The 20716-nt window shown below is 39.6% G+C and overlaps 1 protein-coding gene across 1 annotated transcript in view; it reads left to right on the forward strand.

The window, feature by feature from the left end:
- Positions 1-2369: 2369 nt before the first annotated feature.
- The window catches only part of ROS1 (ROS proto-oncogene 1, receptor tyrosine kinase), a 35447-nt gene continuing 17100 nt past the window's right edge, over positions 2370-20716 (forward strand). The window contains 16 exon segments of the mRNA XM_052781570.1: positions 2370-2492; positions 3810-3863; positions 5562-5621; positions 6306-6332; positions 9159-9219; positions 9919-10067; positions 11281-11434; positions 11890-12088; positions 12758-12845; positions 15835-15871; positions 15874-15948; positions 16966-17150; positions 18320-18417; positions 18942-19077; positions 19079-19454; positions 20076-20237. Coding sequence (XP_052637530.1) covers positions 2370-2492; positions 3810-3863; positions 5562-5621; positions 6306-6332; positions 9159-9219; positions 9919-10067; positions 11281-11434; positions 11890-12088; positions 12758-12845; positions 15835-15871; positions 15874-15948; positions 16966-17150; positions 18320-18417; positions 18942-19077; positions 19079-19454; positions 20076-20237 — 1984 coding nt within the window.

Below are 20716 nucleotides of genomic sequence, written 5' to 3' on the forward strand. Positions count from 1 at the left end.
GGGCAACCAAGCTGGTGAGGGGCCTGGAGCACAAGTCTTATGAGGAGCGGCTGAGGGAGCTGGGGTTGTTTAGTCTGGAGAAAAGGAGGCTGAGAGGAGACCTTATCGCTCTCTACAACTACCTGAAGGGGGGTTGTAGCGAGGTGGGTGCTGGTCTCTTCTATCAAGTAACTAGTGATAGGACGAGAGGAAATGGCCTCAAGTTGCACCAGGGGAGGTTTAGGTTGGATATTAGAAAAAATTTCTTTACTGAAAGGGTTGTCAGGCATTGGAACAGGCTGCCCAGGGAAGTGGTGGAGTCACCATCCCTGGAGGTGTTCAAAGACGTGGCACTTCAGGACATGGTTTAGTGGGCATGGTGGTGTTGGGTCAATGGTTGGACTCAATGATCTTAAAGGTCTTTTCCAACCTAAACAATTCTATGATTCTATGATTCTATGAGTGATTTTTAAAGTGTGGATGTGGGTTATCCCATGCCACCTGCTAGGGTATGGGTGTGGGTACATTTAATTTACTGGTACAGATCTACTAGCCCTAGAGACCAAATCCTGAGGGTCCTAAATCTCCTAAAGGTCTATCCAAAGCACAAAGTGCTCTGCCTCAGGAAGAAATTGCAGCCTACATCTGCTGTTACCAGCTTCCTCTTCAGTTTTGCTGCTCATGTGAGCTCTGACAAAGCTTCTTCAGCCAAGATGAGCTGGATTAGCAAAGAGCTACTATTTAAGCAGTCAGACTAAACTGGCTTATTTTGGCTGGAGCTAAGGAGTTCCCTCTTGAGCAGCTTTGCTGTTGGGCTGGAGCAGGGACAGCATCCTTCTGAAGTGGAGAAGTGACAAGAAAATGGGGCAGTAACCCCCTCACCTCTGTAGCTGAAAGCCCTTAGCTGAAAGCTAAGCTAACCTTAGACGAGTCTTACTCTCATCTAGGAGTTCCCTTGAGTAGTGATGAGGAGGCAGAGATAATGCACAAGGAAATCCCCAGATGCTTCCCGGGACAAATGGAAGAAAAGGAAGGAGCCTGCTCCACAAAGCCTTTCCTTCCTCTGACCACCTTCAAGCCATGTGCTTGGCAATATCCATCAGTTTTCTCCAGCCTGGCTTATCTTTTCCTCCTGCCTCGGTGCTTTTAGCTCCTTTCACCTACCAGGCATGGGAGGGCTGTGCTGCAGCCCGAATCGGAGAAAACAGCATCAGGTTAATGCTAACCAATTCACTTCTGTTGTTGCTAGGTTAGCGTTAATGAGATTCTTAGCCTGGTTTATTGCATGACTGCACGAATGTTTGCTTGGCAAGTGAGTGGGGCTTGGGAAGGTGTGGTGGAAAAGTGGGTCCCCTCTTTAAGCAGCAATGACAGGACACGTCAGTTTAAACTGATCATCAAAATGCTATATGTTATTTATAAAATAACACATTTTATTTATAATGCATAATACACATGCACAAAAATGACATAACATGTATTCATATATACATACATATATGTAAGCTGGATTGATTTCCTACTGCAGTTCACAGAATGACTCTGTGGGTAGCTCTGCCAGTACAACAGAGATGTGCCACAGACTGGGAGCTGGATGTATCTTAAGCTTGAATTCCCACTGACCTCTTAAATGTGAGTCTCCAACTTCATGTAGGACTCTTCACCTCTCTTTAAATCAGATATACAATTTATCCATCAGCTTCAGTTTTATTCCATGATATGGGCACAAACTTACCAGTACAACTGTGCCCACTCATGTAGAGACCCCCTGGCAGATTGGCTTTTGTTAGTTTATGTCTACATTGCATCAGAAGGCAGACAGGGGTCTGGTTTGAGTAGTATTTTGGTGTGGGAATGGAACATTTGGAAACAGTCATTAAAATAGAAAATTAACGTTTTTGTACTGACTGATATGAACTGTAGTGTTCTAACAAGGTTATTCATCATCACAAACAAATTTTCTTAATTGTATCCACTTGAAAATATTTAGAAATAGCTTAATCATAGTAGAAATGAAGATTAGGCCAGTTTTATCTCACTCTTTCCCTGTTTCCATGTTGCTTGGAGCACCTGATTAAAGACATTGCACTCAGTTTCCTCTTTACTTTAATGATATTTACGTAAGGAGATATGCTGACTTTCATTGGTCAACTCTTTTGTTTCAGTAGTTTAAAAAGAAACTATGAAATATATGTTGTGCAATTTCAAGACAAGTGCTCTGGGAAGCTGAAAAGTTGTTGAAGGAGTGGAGTGTAAACAAGAATTTAAAAAATATTTAATAACCTGAAATGCAGAAATTTCATGGTCATGTCTCCATCATCTAGACTAAAAGGAGTTCATATTGCCATGTCAAGGAAAGAATCAGATTGACAGGTGAAATTTTTTAAGTTATGAGGAACACTTGCGTGTGGGATCTCCTGCTAAACAAACTTGCTGCTTTTTATTGTGTGTGGATTTCTGCAGTGCACTGTACTTTCTCAAAAAATTGTCAGAACTTATGTACAAGTAACCTGGTAACTCTTGAAAAACTGTACTTAATCTTTTGAAACATAGATGGTTATTAGCACTGTAAGAATTTTCTGTTACATATCAGCTTTTTCAAAATTATTTTAAAAAATGTATCTGAGTAAAAGCAGAGTTTCAGAACTAATTTTTAACATTTGAATTTGTGGAACTTGGTAAGGAAGAAGTCCCATTAACCAGATTGCATGGGTTTTCATTTCATACTTACTTTGTATACTTACGTTCCAGCAGCTCCTGAACTACTATAAATGCTGAAGACCCTGGGGGGTGGAGGACAGAAAACTTTGTTCTTTCAGTTTATTCACTTTACTTATCAGTTTCTGTCTAGTCTATGACTTTTCTTATATAAACCTAGGAAAACTGTAAATTCACAAGAAATTGTCTGGGAAACTGTGGCTCGCCCAATTATCTTAAACTAGTTTCAGCTTCTTTTTCAAGTCATCTATGCTTTAAATTGTGGATATTTCTTTAAGTATTGAAGTAAGTGGTTGGATCCTTAATCTTATGCTTTCTTAGTGTTCCTTTGAGTAGTTGAGTGGAATTTATTATTTTTCTTTCTACCGATGCATGACAAAGATAAGCAAAACCTCTCAAATCCAAACAATAGTTCTGCATTAGGCTTTCAGGAGTTACCTCCTTGTTTCTATTTGCCTGAAACGTTGATATTGTTTAGAAGACCATGTACCTTTGGCCTGTAAAAAGGACATTTTGTGCCTTGGGGCTAACTCTGGAAACCTACTGCAGAGGACTATCACCTGCTCCATTTCATTTCATACATTTGTCTGACAGTGCGTTTAAAACTATTTCTAGTTTTGCACACTTTGAATGATGTGAAAAACCAGGCACCTTAGCTCAAGAGCACTTTTGACAGGAGAGGAGGGGCGGTCACCATATGGCTGCTTAAAACCCCTTCAAAAGGAGGCCAGACAAAAGGCATTTAGCTTGAAGGAAGGTCTTTCTACTCCCAAGAGGTCAAAGCCACTTGGCTTTGTCATTTGTGCCCAACATACTTATGAAGCATTTGTGATTGACTCAGTGAACCAGAATCAGGAGATGAGACCCAAATTCCTACTTGAGATAATTTAATTAACACCAACTGATTCTGCCAATGTCTTTGTTTGATCGTACTCTGAAATTAGTCTCAAGTGAGAAGCTATTGCTGTGTCAACAATAAATTTCTTCAAATGAGGAAACGTTAAACAAAGAAAATTTGTTTTACAAGAAACCAACGCTTTAATATATCTTAATCAAAGAATTTTGGAGAAACATTTTGACTCTTTGTAAAAATGTATGTGTTTCTTTTATAGGAAGAAGAACTTGGAATTACTAACCTTTGCAATGTTAGTGACATCACTGGAGCAGTGAGTAATGGTTTACTTTGTTAATTACTGACATTTTATGTTACTGCTATTTCAATAAAATGGGTACAATGATCACATTGTCAAAGACTTCACATAAATGTGCACAGCTGCCTGTCTGGCGTAAGTCAGTAGGTTGTGTGCTTAGATTTGGCTCAAATTATTAAAGACACAACTATCTTTTTTGTTTAAAGAAAATGTGTAAAGGATGTGGGTCTCTGCTGTGAGTCATGTTCACATTTGTGATCTACAAAGTTCATAATCACTCATTTTTGAGAAAATGAGTCAAAACTAGTGTTCCCTCCAAAATGCAAATCATTAAGACTGCTTTATTCAGCTACCTTTGTACAGTTGTTTATTTTGTTTTCTCAGTGATTTGATGGCAGAAAACTTAAAATGACAGTTGTTGAAAATTTAGAGTTCTATAGGACTTCAAATGGTTGTGTCTGTCGTCGGGGGCTCTTTAGCTTAACATGAGCTTTCCATAGGAGCATTCTTGTGAGGACTTTAGCTGATGTTCTTCTAGTTCAGACTGCAAATGCAATTCAAGTTGGTGGTTATACATACTCTTTGAAGAGCAGTGGAGAATTCAGTCATCAATATTTTCCACAGAGACTAGTGAGAAGCAGCCTCTCAGCACCTGGTATCTAGGAAGGCTGGGCCATTTATGGTGCTGGGACGATAAAAGGCTCTGTTGTCATGACAATACACAGCAACGTTGACTCACCTATTTACGTTACTGTGTATCTTTGCTCAGTGTTATCAAGTCTTACTGTTTTTTTTCATGAGGCTTTGCAATGCTTGATATCAGTCTCCTGCTTCTAAAGTTGTTCCCTTCCAGCTTCCCTTTAAAAAGAAAAACATACATGACCATTAAGAAGTAGATGGGACAGAATAAACAAGAAAAGTCCGACATCAAATGCAAACCACATAATATTTATTACATCTTTGAAAACTCATGGTTTTAAAGTCGATGCTTTGCCCTTTGGAGAGCGGGGGGCTTGCATTGAATGGCTTTCCACTGTGCTTGGCTGTGCTGCATACTGCACATCTGTGACTTCTCCACAGAGAACAAGTGGTAAAATAAAGCTGGGAGAGAGGGAGCACTAGCCACGTACATCATGGCTGGCTGGATGACTCGTTCCCAGAGCAAGACTGAAGGTGGACTGTCTTAGCCAGGGCTCCTTCTGCCCCTGGAGCTGTGCATCAGCCCTTTCCCAAGGCCTATGTAAAGCTGAGCACTCTCCCCAGGTGATAGTCACAGTCTGCTCAGGTGCCCTGAGTCCTTTTACTGCTCTCGTTACACACAAGGCTGTCAAAGTCTTTAACAGAGGTGAACAGGTAGTTGAACACCTACTGTTTTGCACAAACCAATCTCTAAGAATGATTTATTTTTTCTTCTGCTCTATATTGGATTTTACAATGAGAAGGGCACTATACAACATAACTCCCTTACTGTAGTATCCGAGTACCTATAATCTTTGGTGTATTTAATATTTTTGTTACAGAGTTTAACTGCTGTAAATGCCTATTTTATTGCTAAGGAACAAGGATACAAAGAAGCGAAGTGACTTGGTCATGCAGAATGTTTTACCACAGCTGAATATTGAACTATTGTCCTCACCTGTAGCACTGGAGTATCCCTTCTCTTTAAAAATGTGCTTTCAAAGTTCTTTTTAAAGCCACCCTCTGTCTTTGCAGTGCACACAGGGATGTCAGATTTGGAATGCAACGGTGCAAATCAATTGCCTGCTGGAATGTGTGAGTATTGCCTTAGCCTTGGCTCTATAGCACTTATCTCCAGTCCATCAAGTACCTTATCCAATGGCAGATGTGGAAAACCTAACCAGACCAGTGTTTCTGTGAAAGGATGTAATGTCTATATTTCCCCTCAGTACGTGTATAAATTCTCTTTTGGGAAGCCAGTAATTCTTGCTGTGGGAGTTACCTGTAATATCAAAAGTTTTCATTGTGTTTGTCAAAATGTGGGGACTTTCTACAGTTCATTAAGCTCAACTACTCACCCAGATTTTCAGGCAGTGAGAAAGAACTAGTGCTTTTCAGGATTTTACTCTACTGGGGCCTACTGGTTGTATGCAGATGTAAATGAAGCACATGGTCTTTACTAGCTTGATTTCTTGCTTTTACTAAACCAGACGGATGAGAATTAACACTGGTCTGGGACAACTGCCATGATAGTTTTTAAATTGCTCTTCTTTCTGGACATCTTGAACATCTGAAGCTCATTCATCCTTGGCATCATTTTAATGTTGACTTTCTGGTTTTTCAAGTGTGGGTTTTCCTTCTTTCATTATTTGCCAGCGATAAGGTTTTGTAGTGTATTTTCACTGTAAGAAACTTCTAATTAATTGATATTATCTGTTTGAAATACTCTGTGATTATATTTATGTTAATCCTGCATTTTATTAATTTGCTTCTTGGCAGAACAAGACATATACCAGAGCATGTGAGGTAAGTTAAACGCTATCAGATCAATACAAAAAAAGTCACTATTTCAGTGATTACTATGTCCACATAGTGCTAAGAAATACAGTGTAGATACACAAACTTATCAATCCAGGTCTAATTGTTTGTGCTCCCTAAAGCTGAAGAATGAGTTAAGTACCTGAATCCTTTCTTTCTAGCATGGTGGCTAAGGAATCTTTGCATTAAATACTGCTGTGTAGCAAAGAATATTGCTTTAAAGAAAGAAGACTAATCACACCAGTACGGAACACAGTACAGACCTGTTTAAACTGTGTTCTAGGCTCTCACAGGAGTCTTGTTCTATCCAGTTTGTCATTAATGCCATCAAAGATGATCCAGAGAGGGTGCTTTTTTAAGGCTGGTATGACAACAGCTTGGCGAGAAGCAGAAACAAGGAGTGGGAGCTAGAAGACAAAACACACTCTTGACTGGGTAGTGAGTCCAAATGAAGTAAAATGCAATTCAGTAAGGGGCAACATGTTGCCCTTTAGAAAGAAGTCTCACATGGGGAGTGCCTGGTCTGTGCTGCAGATGGACTGGCATTTACAATAATAAGTATGAGGCAACGAAGTGCTGCTAAAGAGACAGTGCCTTTCTGGGGCCCTTTTAGCATTAGCATATAGTGTAGGATGGGATGGGGATGGGATGATTGCAGGATTGTGTTTGGGACTGTTGAGACCTCAGTATAAAGGTTGTACCCAGATGGGGGCAACACACTTCAAGCAGGTGATGGAGGAGTTGGAGGGAATCCCGGGTAGAACACAAACCCACTGGCAAGCTGGAATTTGATTGAAAGGATTGATTTTTTTCATGCTTTTTAATCCGTGAAATTGTGACCATGACAAAGGTTTACAAATATGCTAAATGGTGGTTTTGGAGTTTAGGAACAGTCCAAGAAGTAACCAACTTACTTTTGTAGAAACACAGAATTAGTGTGTGTGTGGGTTGTTGTTGTTGGTTTTTTCTTCTTGTCTGGCCACACAATATGCCAGTTAAATTCACTAACTCTACAAGGGCTTTTGTGGGATTACCTTTCCACTGGATCAGCTGGCTGACTTGACTCCCCACATGGTCAGGCAAGCACCAGGCCACTGCATGCACAGGATCAGGTCATTGCAGTCTGCAGGGGAAAGGAGCGGGTGTAAGAGTGGGACTTTTCCTTTGGCGTTGGCTCAGCTCTGTTGTGTGACTACAACTTGGGACTGAAATCTGGTAGTATTGCTCCTGTTAGATATTACCTTTCACCTAGGAACAGGGGAGTGCCACTGAACTCGGTGGGAATATTCACATGAAAGCACAGCAGAATCTGGCTCATACAGGGGCATATGTATGAGGAGAATATATGAGGATTTCTTGTTCTCAGGCAGAGCAGATGGCAAATTTTCCTCAAAATTTCTAAGACTAGGAGCTTTAGTAGTCCTTTTACCTCAAGCAAAAATTGGATTTATGGTTTGGACAAAGATCAGAAAAAGAAAGAAAAACGCAACAAAAAACAAATAGTCGGAAATGTCTGTGTTAAATGAAGCAGAAGGTACTGTGAATCAGCATGTAATTTGGGGACATTGTCCCCTACAAACTAAACAAATCTTGGTTGTAAACGAAAGCTCCAGTGTATGGTTGATAACTGATGTCTGCCAATACCCGCATCTTTGTCTGCTAACAGTCACGATAAGTCACTTGGAAGTATTTTATTTCTCTGAATGTGAAAACATTGGAAAAAACTTTTAAAGTGCTTGCACTTGGCACTGAATGCCTAGATGTGAGATAATGTATATAGAAATATACTGCTAAGCAAGTTTTAAAATCCGTCTCAGCTGCAACTGTGTTGTCTGAAATAAATAACATGCTTTATCAGTTTCCATAGGGTGCCAGAACTGTATATCCTGGAATCATAGGAAGAGTGATTAAAAAAATTTGCTCACTTAACATAATGAATTACATCTGAATGATCTAAAGGTTAATTATCACTTGAAAGACGGCTGCTGTATGAAGCAAACTTCAAGATTTTATAGGCCGAATTAACCTGCAGAATCAAATGAGCCCAAATAAAATGCCTGTCTAGAAGAGCTCAAACCATCACTTCTCAAAAATTTTGGCTTTCCAGGAGACTCAGTCTTGCATGTAATTTTTAAGCTACTGAGACCCACCTGGAAAATGTTACTACCTCTTCTTAAGCTCTCTACCTATAAAGCAGGGTAACACTCTATCTATGTTCCCCACCTAAGCTGAAGACTCTGCGGAATTTTCTGTTCTTAGGATGTGAGTGTGGAGAACTCACTGCTCTGGGCTATTTGTTATGTGTGCAGCTTGTAGACATGACTGTACCAGAAGGAGTAACTACTAACAAGGAAGTATGAGTTAGGCAGGGCTGCTCTTACAAATTACTAATTTCAACTATTTTGAAAATTCACTGAAAGTACATTAGTAAGAATGTGCCTTATTCATAGGAAATACATGAAGCAGGAAACGGTGAAATCCAACATGTGGAACATATCATTAACAAGTTGAAAACCATTACTTCCTAACTCCGTGGCTGTCACTGAAGTCTATTTCCAACTTTAATGTAGCCCCATATTTGTGCTTTCCACAAAGGGATAGTGTGTAAGGAGGCAAACCCTAATTCAGTGCCCAGTGAATTGGTGGAAAGGCTCTTGGGAAGCTCTTTGGAGTGAGTTTGTGCTACTGCTATTTTTTATGAATGTATGTAATGATTTCCACAGGGTTTGTATGTATTTAAAATGTGTCTGCATAATTCCAGGAGGAAGTTTGCCTTTACACAAAACTAACCAGTGAGTTCTATACCCTACACAGACAGTTTCCTGTAAGTTTTGGTGTAGCAGTGCAGAGGATGCATATGGACTTGAAGCACTAAGTAAGTCTGCAAAGGGTCCTGTGTCCAATCCACAGTCTGATAAATTCAGTTTTAAGATTATAGTCTTGTTCTATTATCTGGATTTCTTTGAAAAAATAGGAATGTCTTGAGTGTTTTGATTCATCAGAAAATTGCCACTCTTCTTTTTTCTTTTAACAAATACAATGACGTTAACTCTACCTTATAGTAAAACTTTTTTTCCCTCCCTTTCATGGACATGAGACTTTTTGAATCCAGTCTCAACTGTTTAAGATGATACTTTGTCGAGCAGCCATCCTTGACCTGTCTGCTATCTTGAAATCATTGCCAAAACCTCCTGCAACTTATATGGGAATGATTGGGCCAGTACAGTGCTATTGAAGTAGGCCCCTTGAAAATCTCTTCAGAAGTCTCCCATACTTTCTTTAGGTTTCTATTCAGCAAAATTTTACTAAGTACCTGTAACTAAAAGTACATTTACACAAGTGCAGAGTTGTAGTCACATTTGCTCACATTGAGCTTGGCCCAGTTCAGGCTTACTTATCAAACTGTCTTTAAAATGTCATGTGATTTGTTCAGCAACATTTTCAATATATTCCTTTGTGTGTTTTTATTGGCTTCACAGCTTTCAGGTGTGTGGGGTCATAGGCTTTTACTCTTAAGACCCAGAGATTGCCATGAAAGGTTTTTTCTTACTGTTGTATTGTATTTTCCCCTCAGATTACTTGAACAAGCCTAGAGCACCATTTGCATCTACTATTGGAAACCACGGTGTCACATTGGGGTGGAAGCCAGCTAACATCTCTGGGGTGAAATATATTATCCACTGGAATTTCAGTCAGCTCCCTGAAGACTGGAGGTACACAGAGGTAAAGAAGGACACTTCCTTTTACTTTGCAAGGAAATAGGTTCTTCTCTGCTCTTCATTTTATTTTAGAAAAATATTGGATAATATGTTGGGCATATGATGAGTTTTACAAAATCATGAGTAGCACAGAGAAGCTGAGAAGTGGGCAATTATTCCCTGTTTCCTCCAACACAGAAATAAGGACCTTGATGGAAACTAGCAGGTAGCAAGTTCAAAACTAGCAAATGAAGGTATTTCCTCACAGAATGTGTAGTTAAAATGTTCAGCTACTTCCTGGCACATGTGGATGTTAAATTACTAAATTTAAACTCCTAAATATTAAAATTACTAAATGGAGTTTGAAAAGTGACTGGACAAGTTAATGGAAGAAAAAATTGAGTTCTACTAAATGCAATCATCGGCATTGTTTCCTGTTGAGCCATGCTTATAAAATGCCAAGACTGAGAGTATTCGGGAGAAATATCACTGTAGGCTTTCTTTTTTTTTTTTTTTTTTAATACCTTTCCCTAGAGAAATTTTTTTGGTTCTTGTCAAAGACGCAATACTTGGCTAGATAGACCTTTGTTCTGACTCAGTACGGTTACTGTCATATTACGTTCTTTTGCATCAACTATACACTTGTTATCTTGCCATCATCTCTTTTAGACCAATTTACAGAGCATGGCAAATTGGTGCCACAAATCAAAGGTGAAGATAATTTGCTAAGCAGGAAGTTCTTCTGAATTAAACATTGGTGAAATAATGGGGAACAATGACTTTAGACCGTAAATATTTTAGGGTAACTAGAAGCCTTTGGATCTTAAACCTGTGGTAAATGTATCAACAGTTTAACCTTTGGATCTTAAACCTGTAGTATATGTATCAACAGTTTAAAATACATTGCCTGTAATATGTTATTATTTTAGGTTTTTTACCTATTCTTCAAATTTACTATTATATTGCATCCATCCTTCCATCCATCTGCTCATTGTTTAGATTTGGTAGTGTGTTCTGAAGAAAAGAGAAGAGAAAAAGTTCTGAAAGGATGGAAAATCAAAGCCTATGCTGAATATAACTCCCAGAATTTCCTCTTATTTAAACTTAGGATGCTGCACTTTTGTATCCTAAAATATGTATGTTGTTGTATGAGACCTCTTTTGCCCTGATAACACCCTACGTAGTAGCTGCCAGATGAAGGAAGAAAAAAATGCGATTGTGTCTGTGCATTAATCTAGGTAGTTTCTGAAACTTCATATACAATCAAAGACCTTCAAGCCTTCACAGAATATGTGTTTTGAGTAGTTTGGATCACTACATCTCAGCTACAGCTCCATTCTCCATCTAGTTCCAGTTACCAGACACGTGCTTTTGGAGTTAATGAATTGCACTGTTAATTGCATCTTTCAGGACTGTATTAGAAACATTTAGGTTTCCTTGTTGTTTCTTTCACAGAAAACATTGATGCTTAATCTTCAGAATGATGTGTATGTCGTCTGTTGGGTAGCTGCAGAAGACCAAACTAAAATACTACAGGCTTTTTTTGTTTGAACTAGGATATTTAGGGCTGCTTCCTGCTTTTAGTTTTAAAAACGTGCACAGAAACGTACATGGTCAAAATTGTGAGGGCACATTGAATACTTTTGTGCATAATTATGCATGTGATTTTGACTGAAATACACACACATTTTCCTATGCACTAAAAAAAGTTAACTGTTGATGAAATTTTATGCTGTCCCTAATCATATTTATTAGTATAAATGAATCAACAGCTAGGAAACCTAAAAATGTACCTAAAAAAATCTCTTAAATGCCATCCCAGAGTCAGTTGTTTCTGTCTCTTGCAGCTCCTACGACAGCTCCTGCCATTAAAGATATTTAGAATTCAAGGCCAAACACTGTTGAAGTTAGCTGGTCTCCACCACTTTTTCCGAATGAATTGATTGTTGGATATAACTTGCTCCTGACCAGTAGGAATCAAGAACTGTTGAGAGCCTCAAGAGGGCATAGCTTTCAGTTCTACTCCACCTTCCCAAACAACACTTAGAGGGACAAAAAGAAAAGATAACCAACATGGCCAAGTGTGCTGTAGCGCTACTTGCCCAGATAGTGCAGGGTATGCCTAATTACCACTTCTGCACAATTATGCTGTTTACTTATGTTCTTGCCAAAAGCAAGGGTACCTTCCTTGAGATAACGGAGTTATTCCAGATGAGTTGGCTGCTTATGTGGAAGTCAGATGGGTAGGAAGGAAAAGCAATTTGATACAGGGCCAGCAGGCTGCATCTTCTTAGCTGCTGTTTTTCATTTTTTTTAAGCTTGTGTGACATGTTTTCAGTATATTCAGGGAATGATAGAGCAGTCCTCTCTAGTCCTTTAAGCACCTGGAAAAATTCCTTAATTTTTTTAAAAACAAAGGCCTGCATTCTGCTTGCACTGGTAAATACAGATCTTCTTTTGAAATGAAATTGAGTTGCTCTTCTGAGTCTGAAACCCCATTTTGAATTTTAATTTAGAAGATTCTGTTGTCCCACCTTTGGGGAATTCAGATTCTGGTTGGTTTTATTTTTATTATAAATTTCCCAGAGCATTATATTTAAATGGGCATTTTCTGAAAGTCAAGCACTTCTGTAGCTGCTGCCCTACTTGATAAAATGTTTCTCAGGCAATCTTTCAAAAGAAACCTGCAAACCAACTTGTCTCTCTGGTTTACCGTAGGTTCAGTATTGTGGCGGTTAATGAGGTTGGTGCTGGACTCCCTGCCAAAGACAACATCGCAACCCCAGAATCCAAAGCTACAAGAGTAGCAGAGTCCTTATCGCTGTCTGTTCCTGGGGACAAAGTCACGTTTGCTGGGCTGCTGTGTACCTGGCAGAAGAGAATAGTATTTTGTCTGTAAACAGTGCATGACAAGGAGTTGTATGCTGAGGAGTCAATAGCATATCAGAGAGTCCTGTTCTTTATCTGTAGACATTATTAGGCTACACAGCATGGTAATAACCTGAGATGCTGGCAGGCCCAAATGAAAAACACTTCAGTGGTCTGAGACAGTGATGGAGAGGACACTTTCCATTTTCTAGATGAGATTTTAACAGCTGACAAACAAATGTATTTCTTCTAATAATATTAAATACTTAACATGAAACTCTTGTCAAAACATCCTCAGTTATCTCATGCCAAATATGTGAAATCATATCAATTTTTGTTGCTCTTTCATGGCTGTATTTCTTTTACTATACTAACTAATTGATAATGAAAGTAATGATGCATTCTAAGTATCACTCAAAGAATTACAGAAATATTAATTAATTGCCAGAGAAAAGTACATATTGAGATAGAGCACAAATGAGAATGAAATCACTGTTACCAAAATGTACCTTTAGAAAAGAAAACAAAAGACGCTCCCTTCCACCTGAAGAAATCCAGTTGTCAAACACCTGGAAGCTCTTCAACTCTAGCAAACACTTTTAAGTCTGTCTCTGAATCGCCAGTCTTCTGTTATTGGTTAGAGAAACTGAACTTACATCTTCTCTGGTGCTTTTTAAAATACAACTTCTTTTTTTTTAATAGCTCAGTGTCACGGTCCACTCGGTGGACTTGTGATGGTTCGTTTGCTACGATCTCGAAAGTGCAAAATTAAGGTGACCAACACCAAAGGGGATAGCAATAATCACACAGTAAAACTTTATTGTATTGCCTGTGAAGAGGCACGCGATAGTTAGAGATGGGTGAAAGAAAGGAGAAAAGTAAAGTTAAGTTTAGAGAGAGGAGAAAGAGAAGTTATAGCTACCACCGCTGATCTCAAGACGTCCTAACGGTCCTGGGTCCAGCTAATGCTGCATCATCGATTGTCGTGGTCCTTGGTGGGGAAGCTTCGAATTTCCATCGTTCAGAAGTCATCTTTTACGCTTAGTAACACACCTTGCTCCACCTCTGCCTCAGGAGTCTCTGCCCTTCTCGAGCGAGGCTATCCCGCAGGCGCAGGGTCAGTGTCCGAGGCGTGGTAAGTCTTGGAGGCGTGTAGCCTTCGACCAGGAGGTGTGTTTTGGTATTATAATGAAGCAAAGTTCGTCTAAAGTTCATGATTTCTTCATCGATGTTATGGCAACAGTTGCAATCCATCCTTTTTGACAGTCTAACGGCTCTAGCCAGGTACCTTCCAGGAGCCTTGTACCGCACATTCCGTTCTTGGGATCGGCCACTGCGCTCCAAGCAGGCCGTTGTCAGGTAACGTACTGTTCATGTTCCTGATGACAATGTTGAGACAATGCTGATTTTTCTGACCGACTCCTACACTCAGACACACTGATATGTCCTTATCTGGAGACTTTGCAGAGGTTTGCTCTAGGGTTGGCTGACCCTGAGCCATAAATATTTGGCCATTTGTGAAATGTCCAGACTGGTACACCTGACTGTGTTCATTAAGTCAAGCCAATTACCAACCGATTAATTTAAGGTAGAAAACAAACAAACAACCCTACCCCCCAAAAAAACCATCTTCTGAGGGTGGGGAACCATCCCACCTCCCCTTACTAGTCACCATGTAAAAAACCAGTTGATTCCCCCTGAATTGCACTGGCATGCGCTTTCTCTCTGTGCTAACGTGAACAGAAGCAATCCTTCCTCATGTATCACGTTCAGAAATGGTGTTACTGCATCAGATGCTGAGCTGTGTAGATCTGAGCCCTGAGAAGAGTCAGGGAAAGAATCTGATCTCTGGGCTAGATTGCAAGAAACGTTGCTGGAAAAGAGATAAGGAAGTGATATTGGCCTCTCGTACTCTGCTCCGGAGATATCATGACCGAAATGACTCGCAGTGAGTGCATCATATGAGTAATACATGCAGGTCAATCTATGCAGATTATCCAGGAATAAATAAAGACAGCATTCGATCACAGTCCTGTGATACCCATATGAGGTAATGATATCTGATAGCAGACAGCTGTTTAAACTAGAGGGAAAAAAAAAGGGGGGAAGGATTGTTTGGAAACTGAAATTAGCCAAATTCAGACTTGAAATAATGCACCACTTTTTAAAATGAAGGTAACTACCATGTGAATCAATTTAGCAGCGGATGTGCTAGATTTTCGGGGATCTGAGGTTCAGAAGCAAGACTAGCTATCTTTCCCAGAGCTATGCATAGCCCAGACAGAAGGTATGGATTTGCTGCAGAGGTTTTGATGTAAGTTACTTAGGCCTGTATAAGCACAAATTCAGCTTACGTGACCAAAGCTCTCCTTCTTGACTTTAAATCTGTGACTTTATTAAAAAAAAAAAAAAAAAATTTATCAACTTTGAAGGAGATCATATTATCCCGTTATCACCTTTATTTGTGAAAACTACTTGTTCCTTGAAAAAATCACTGATCAGCACGATGAAATACATGAAATAAACATACTTGCCTTGCTCTTCCCCAGCTCTGTGGAATAATATTCTAGTTTGACTGGGTTTTTCAAAGAGGCCCAGGGGGGTTAAATATCCCACTTCAGCTTACTTACCCTCACTAGGGACTCACCACTGTTATAGGAAACAAAGGTGTGAAATTCATGTGGTGCATTCTCACCCTGGGTGAGGAGCCAGAGGGCACTGTAATGGTGAATAACTCTGTCCACTTTCAACACTCAAAAAGTTTAAGTCTTAGTCTGTCATTGCTAGTGTAAGAATATATTCATACATGTACGTGTGTGTGTGTGTAAATGCATGTTTATTAATGATGTATCTGAGTTAGCAAAACTCTTCTCTGTGCTGCAGTCATCTATCTTAATTCTGAATTTCTCTGTTTGCTAGTTAAGGAAAAAGCAACATGGCTCTTCCTATCCAGAAACCAGTCTTTAAGAGATACACAGAACATTTCCTTGAAGCTGCCCAGTGCCTGCAAAATGGTGTTATACACCACAACATTACAGGTAAAATCAGATCAGGCTCTCTTCTTTTCTCTCAAGTACTACTTAGACCACTGTGTTCACCAAGGACAGAATGCACCTCACCCAGCCAGAGACAGTATCTAGCCTCCCGTTATAGTCAATGGGGAGAAACAGGAACTTTCAGGACATAATTTGACCTATTTGAAATGACAGGCACTGGGAAGAGATTAATTGTTCTCCTCAGCGCAACTTTTTCTTCACTGAATCTAGGCAGCTACTTCAGAGCTGGAGTTTTACATAGTAGGTATCTAAACTGAGGTAAGATGAAGCCAAAGCAGACGTTTCCCTATGATTAATGACTGTATTTTCTCAACATGAATTTGGGGAAGTGAAGTGGTTCAAACTTAAGACTTAAATAATATGAAGTGTCAAAAGATACTGGCTGAAGAGTATGCTAATGTGTTAGCTAGTCTGGGGCACAGAGCTCTACAATGATGCATTTAGTAGCCTAAGCTACCACACAACCATGTTTTCTCAAATTACTTGCCACTCTAATATTTCTTATCTACACTGGTTCTGTATTTGGTCCTTGGAGACAACGTGGAAATCTGAGTTTATCTACCGAAGTTCACAGAGCCACAAAGATGCCAGAGAATGAATGTTGCTCCTGACTAAATACCCTTTGATAGCACAGGGGTGGCACAGATAATGTCTAGCTTGAATTCTAGAGTGAATGGTGCTTTGTGAGGAGATGCCAGTTGCATGCTTGCCCCAGAGAGGGACAATCGTGTCAGTTGGTTTGCATGTTACATATCCTTTTTTTTGTCTGATTACCTTTCTGAAGGGCAATTGTCTATAATAATGTCACTTACATAGCAAATGGGAAAGCTTCCTTATCAGAAAGAAGACTAGAAATGGAGGAGAAAAAACAGTTAACTTTTCTCAGTGATGTTGGGTTGCAGATTGAAGAATACTTCTTTTTAAGGCAAGTAGAAAAAGTAACTGAAAAAATGAAACATTTCTTATATTATCTGTCTGCACATATCTTTCTATTTTTAGGAATTTCTGTGAATGTCTATCAGCAAGTTGTCTATTTTTCTGAGGGGAATTCAATCTGGGTGAAAGGAGCTGCAAATATGTCTGATGTATCTGACCTAATGCTCTTTTATGCTGGCTGAGGGAATATTACGTCCATCTCAGTAGACTGGCTTTACCAGAGAATATACTTTGTCATGAATGAAAAGGTAGTGCTCTAGGGCTTAATTAATTTCTTATTTCATTTGAACCATTACTGTGATTTATTTTACATGAGAAAATCTGATTTATAGATAGATATGCATGCACAAAATATAATTATAGAAACAGATTTTTTACTTTAATAATATTCATATATTTCAGAGTTTTAAAAAAGAAGAAAGGCTTGAATGTCAGGTCGTATTTAAAGCAAACAGGCTATATGGAACTCTGTCTCCTTGTCTTATTTTTCTCCTTAGGACATAAAAAGCTTTGGTTTTAACTGCTTTGTTTTTGAGACTGACTTCACACCCACCTCATACTGAATCTAAATGACTTTGTTTCTGTTACTTGGTTCTCCATCTAGCCTGTTCAGTTCCTATTCTGCCTCAGGAAGGTGGTCAGATAACTAGTTGGTGATTATAATGCCCTTCATAACTGGCAAAAGATGTTCAAGAGGGAAAGTGTTTCATAACAGTGATGGCAACTCAGATTACAGCTGTTTGAACTTGACGTAAAAATGTAGATGGCAACCCTGCACTTGATTCCCTACTCACAAAACATGAATTACGGTAATAGTCAGACTTTGCATGTACCTTTGTAGTCCTCTAACACACAAAGGACTAGAAAGTTCCCCTAAATGGTTAGGGGGGGATTTTTATTTTTTTTTTTTTTCCAATCCTCTTGCCATGTCTGACTTTTTGCTTACTGCTTAGGGAACAGGAAGCAGGAAAAGCAGTAGTGATAAAAAGATACAAATGAGCTGTAGAACAGCAGACTGATGGCAGGGATTTCTGAATCCATTGCAGGTTAGAGAATTCCCAAGGTATTGCTCCCAGGATCAGAAAATCACTTCCTTCCCTTCCCTGCCAGATCGTTTTCAAAGTACAGTTTGCCTATACCCCCCAAATTGGGCTTTTCCCTTCCCTCCAGCTTAGAGGTAGGAAGTTAGGAGGATGGCTGATAGACAGCTCTTTCAGGGTAAGCTGTCATGGATGCTTTCGTACTTGTGTACAAGAGTTATACTTGGGTGACTGACAGCTCAGGAGCCCAGAAGGACCTAGGATTGTGAGAGAGGTGTTTCATTGTCTGGTTGCCCTGAAGGAATCTCGGGTCAGCTTGTTTGCTCGTTAGCAAACATTCTATGAATGCATCACCAGTTTTTCTTCTTGTTCCCCAGATACACATCTGCCATTTAGAGAAGTGCACAGCAGCTGAAGACATCGCTCCTCTTTATGTGACATCCCCTAGGAAGGTTATAGCTGATCCCTGTAATGGGTAAGTGTCCTCCTTTGAGCACTTGCTGTAAAGCTTCTCTCTAATTTTCTTCACTTCATTAGTCATCTAGGTTCCTGTTTCAAACTCTTGCCTTACCAAAGCAAAAGTGCAATTGGCAACAAATAACAAACTACAAAACAATTGGAACAAGAGTGACACCATGCAGTGTTGTTTTCTGCATTTTCTTCCCTAGGGTGTTAGCAGAGGAGATAAAGTATTTCCAATGCAGAAATTTTGTTTTCAGACATTCAGTGCTTTTATGAATATGAAGCTCTATGCATTTTAAATGTCCATGCTTAACACTTGAGGTATTATGGAAGAATATTCTCCAATAATCTGGCAGCCAAATCCCCAGAAGGTAGAAAGTGATGTGCTTAATTCTCCCAGGATGTATATTAATAACACCAAAAGCATTTTCCTATTGTCTGTGTAAAGACAGGCACACCTCTGAGCTGTTAAAATATTTGTGACTCATCTACAGAGTTGCACTGTAGTTATTTGGGTCTATTTTGCTCCGTGGCTAGCTGTATCTTCTGTCTCCTGGAGGATGGCATATACAGAGCAAACCTTCCACTCTTTCCTGGCACTGCCTCCACAGCTTCACCAGTAGTGAAATCCAGCGCTCTGAGAGACTTCATGATCAGCTTCCAGTCTAAGAGACTTAACTTTCTTCAACAAAACAGAACAGGCCTTTGTGTCAGGTTTTCTTGATGGTTCAGAATTTCACACGCTGCAATCACATGTGCCACTTAATGACATGGAGAGCTTTGTTTATGAGGATAACATGTTTACTGTCACAGATGGCTGGGCAGTTTTCCATGAGGAGGTCTCTCCAGTGGGGAGTTCTAGCTTCAATGAGTATGTTATTGATTGCAGTTTGGCATATCCAGAGTACTTTGGCTTTGGCAACTTGTTTTCCTATGGGGCATCAACCCAGCCTTTTCCTTTACCAACTCCTCCTTGGCTTTTCATGGCGCTATTTGGATTGGACCAAGCTGTGATCAGCTGGAGACCACCTGAACACACTATTGGAAGCAGTAAGTTCAGCTGTTTCTTCCTGAAAGTCCACTCCTTTTCTTTCTAGAGGAATAACTTCCTGGTTTCCCTTTTCCTGATGCTAGGCTTTGGTGACTTCAATAGCAGATCCTGCTGGAAAATGTAGAATTACTTCAGTTTGAAAAATTTAACCCAAGATTTGCCAGTAAAATAGCTAAATTGTCTGGCTAAATTAATACAAGTTCATATTGGTAACTCATTTGTCAACTGCAAGGGATTTTAGGCAAGGCTCCATCTTAAGTGTGGTATGGAGTAGCAGTAATGTTGGTTGCTGATATCACACAGAAAATGCATACCAGAGACGTAATGACTTTTGATCAGTAACTGTGCTATTGTCTCTATCCTTTGTGCTTGTGTCTTTGAACAGCAGAAAATTACCTGGTTGGGGAAAACTTTGGTTCTTCCAACCTCATGGGGGATTGAACCACTATTCTCAGTTGGTCCCAGAGCCAGTGAGTGTAAATTTTTAATTTATCCCTCTCCTAATTCCCCTGATACTGGCATTTTTGAAATGAGTCTCCAACATACAGTTTTCTCAAAGAATGCGTATCATCTGTTACAGCCATCTACTCTGTAATAACATGATTGTTTGCATCTCACAGGTCTATCTGCTTGGCAGAACTGGACCTGTGATGTGGAACTGTCATCTTGGCATCCATCTGAGGAGGAATGGGTTGTCTTATATGAAGTGTCAGTCAGAGCTTTGTCTCCTGCTGGTGAAGGGCCATGGTTGGAGTCATTTAGAGGCACAACTTTAGAAGAAGGTGAGAATTGCTTTGTTGCCGAGGAGAAATGAAGAATACGTTACTCATACAGCTTTCCACCTGGTGAGGTCCAGACTTTGGGCAAAGACTGCAAAATGAGGAGCACAAAAAGGATTGTCTTAGGAACATTGAAGAATACAGGATAAGTAAATTTGCTTTTAGTTAAAGTAGTAAGATTCTCAAACTACAATAATGGTATTATATATTATGTATTTATTATTACTATTTATATATTTTTTCTAATGCAAATACACTACCAAACACATTATTTGATACACTATCAAATGAACAGGCATGAGAGGTATTATTCCTTTCCTGTGCTCTGTAAAGCACTTTCTATGATGAAGTGGTTTGAGCAGTGCCTTGGGGGTTAATGACAGTTTATGTGACAGTGTAGGCTTACTAAAAGCTGAAAATCCTTGGTTTGAGCATAGATAATGGGGGAAATGGATATGTGCACAATGTCTGAGATTTGTAGA

Source organism: Harpia harpyja, chromosome 3, assembly GCF_026419915.1.
Source record: "Harpia harpyja isolate bHarHar1 chromosome 3, bHarHar1 primary haplotype, whole genome shotgun sequence".
Taxonomy (NCBI): Eukaryota; Metazoa; Chordata; class Aves; order Accipitriformes; family Accipitridae; genus Harpia; species Harpia harpyja.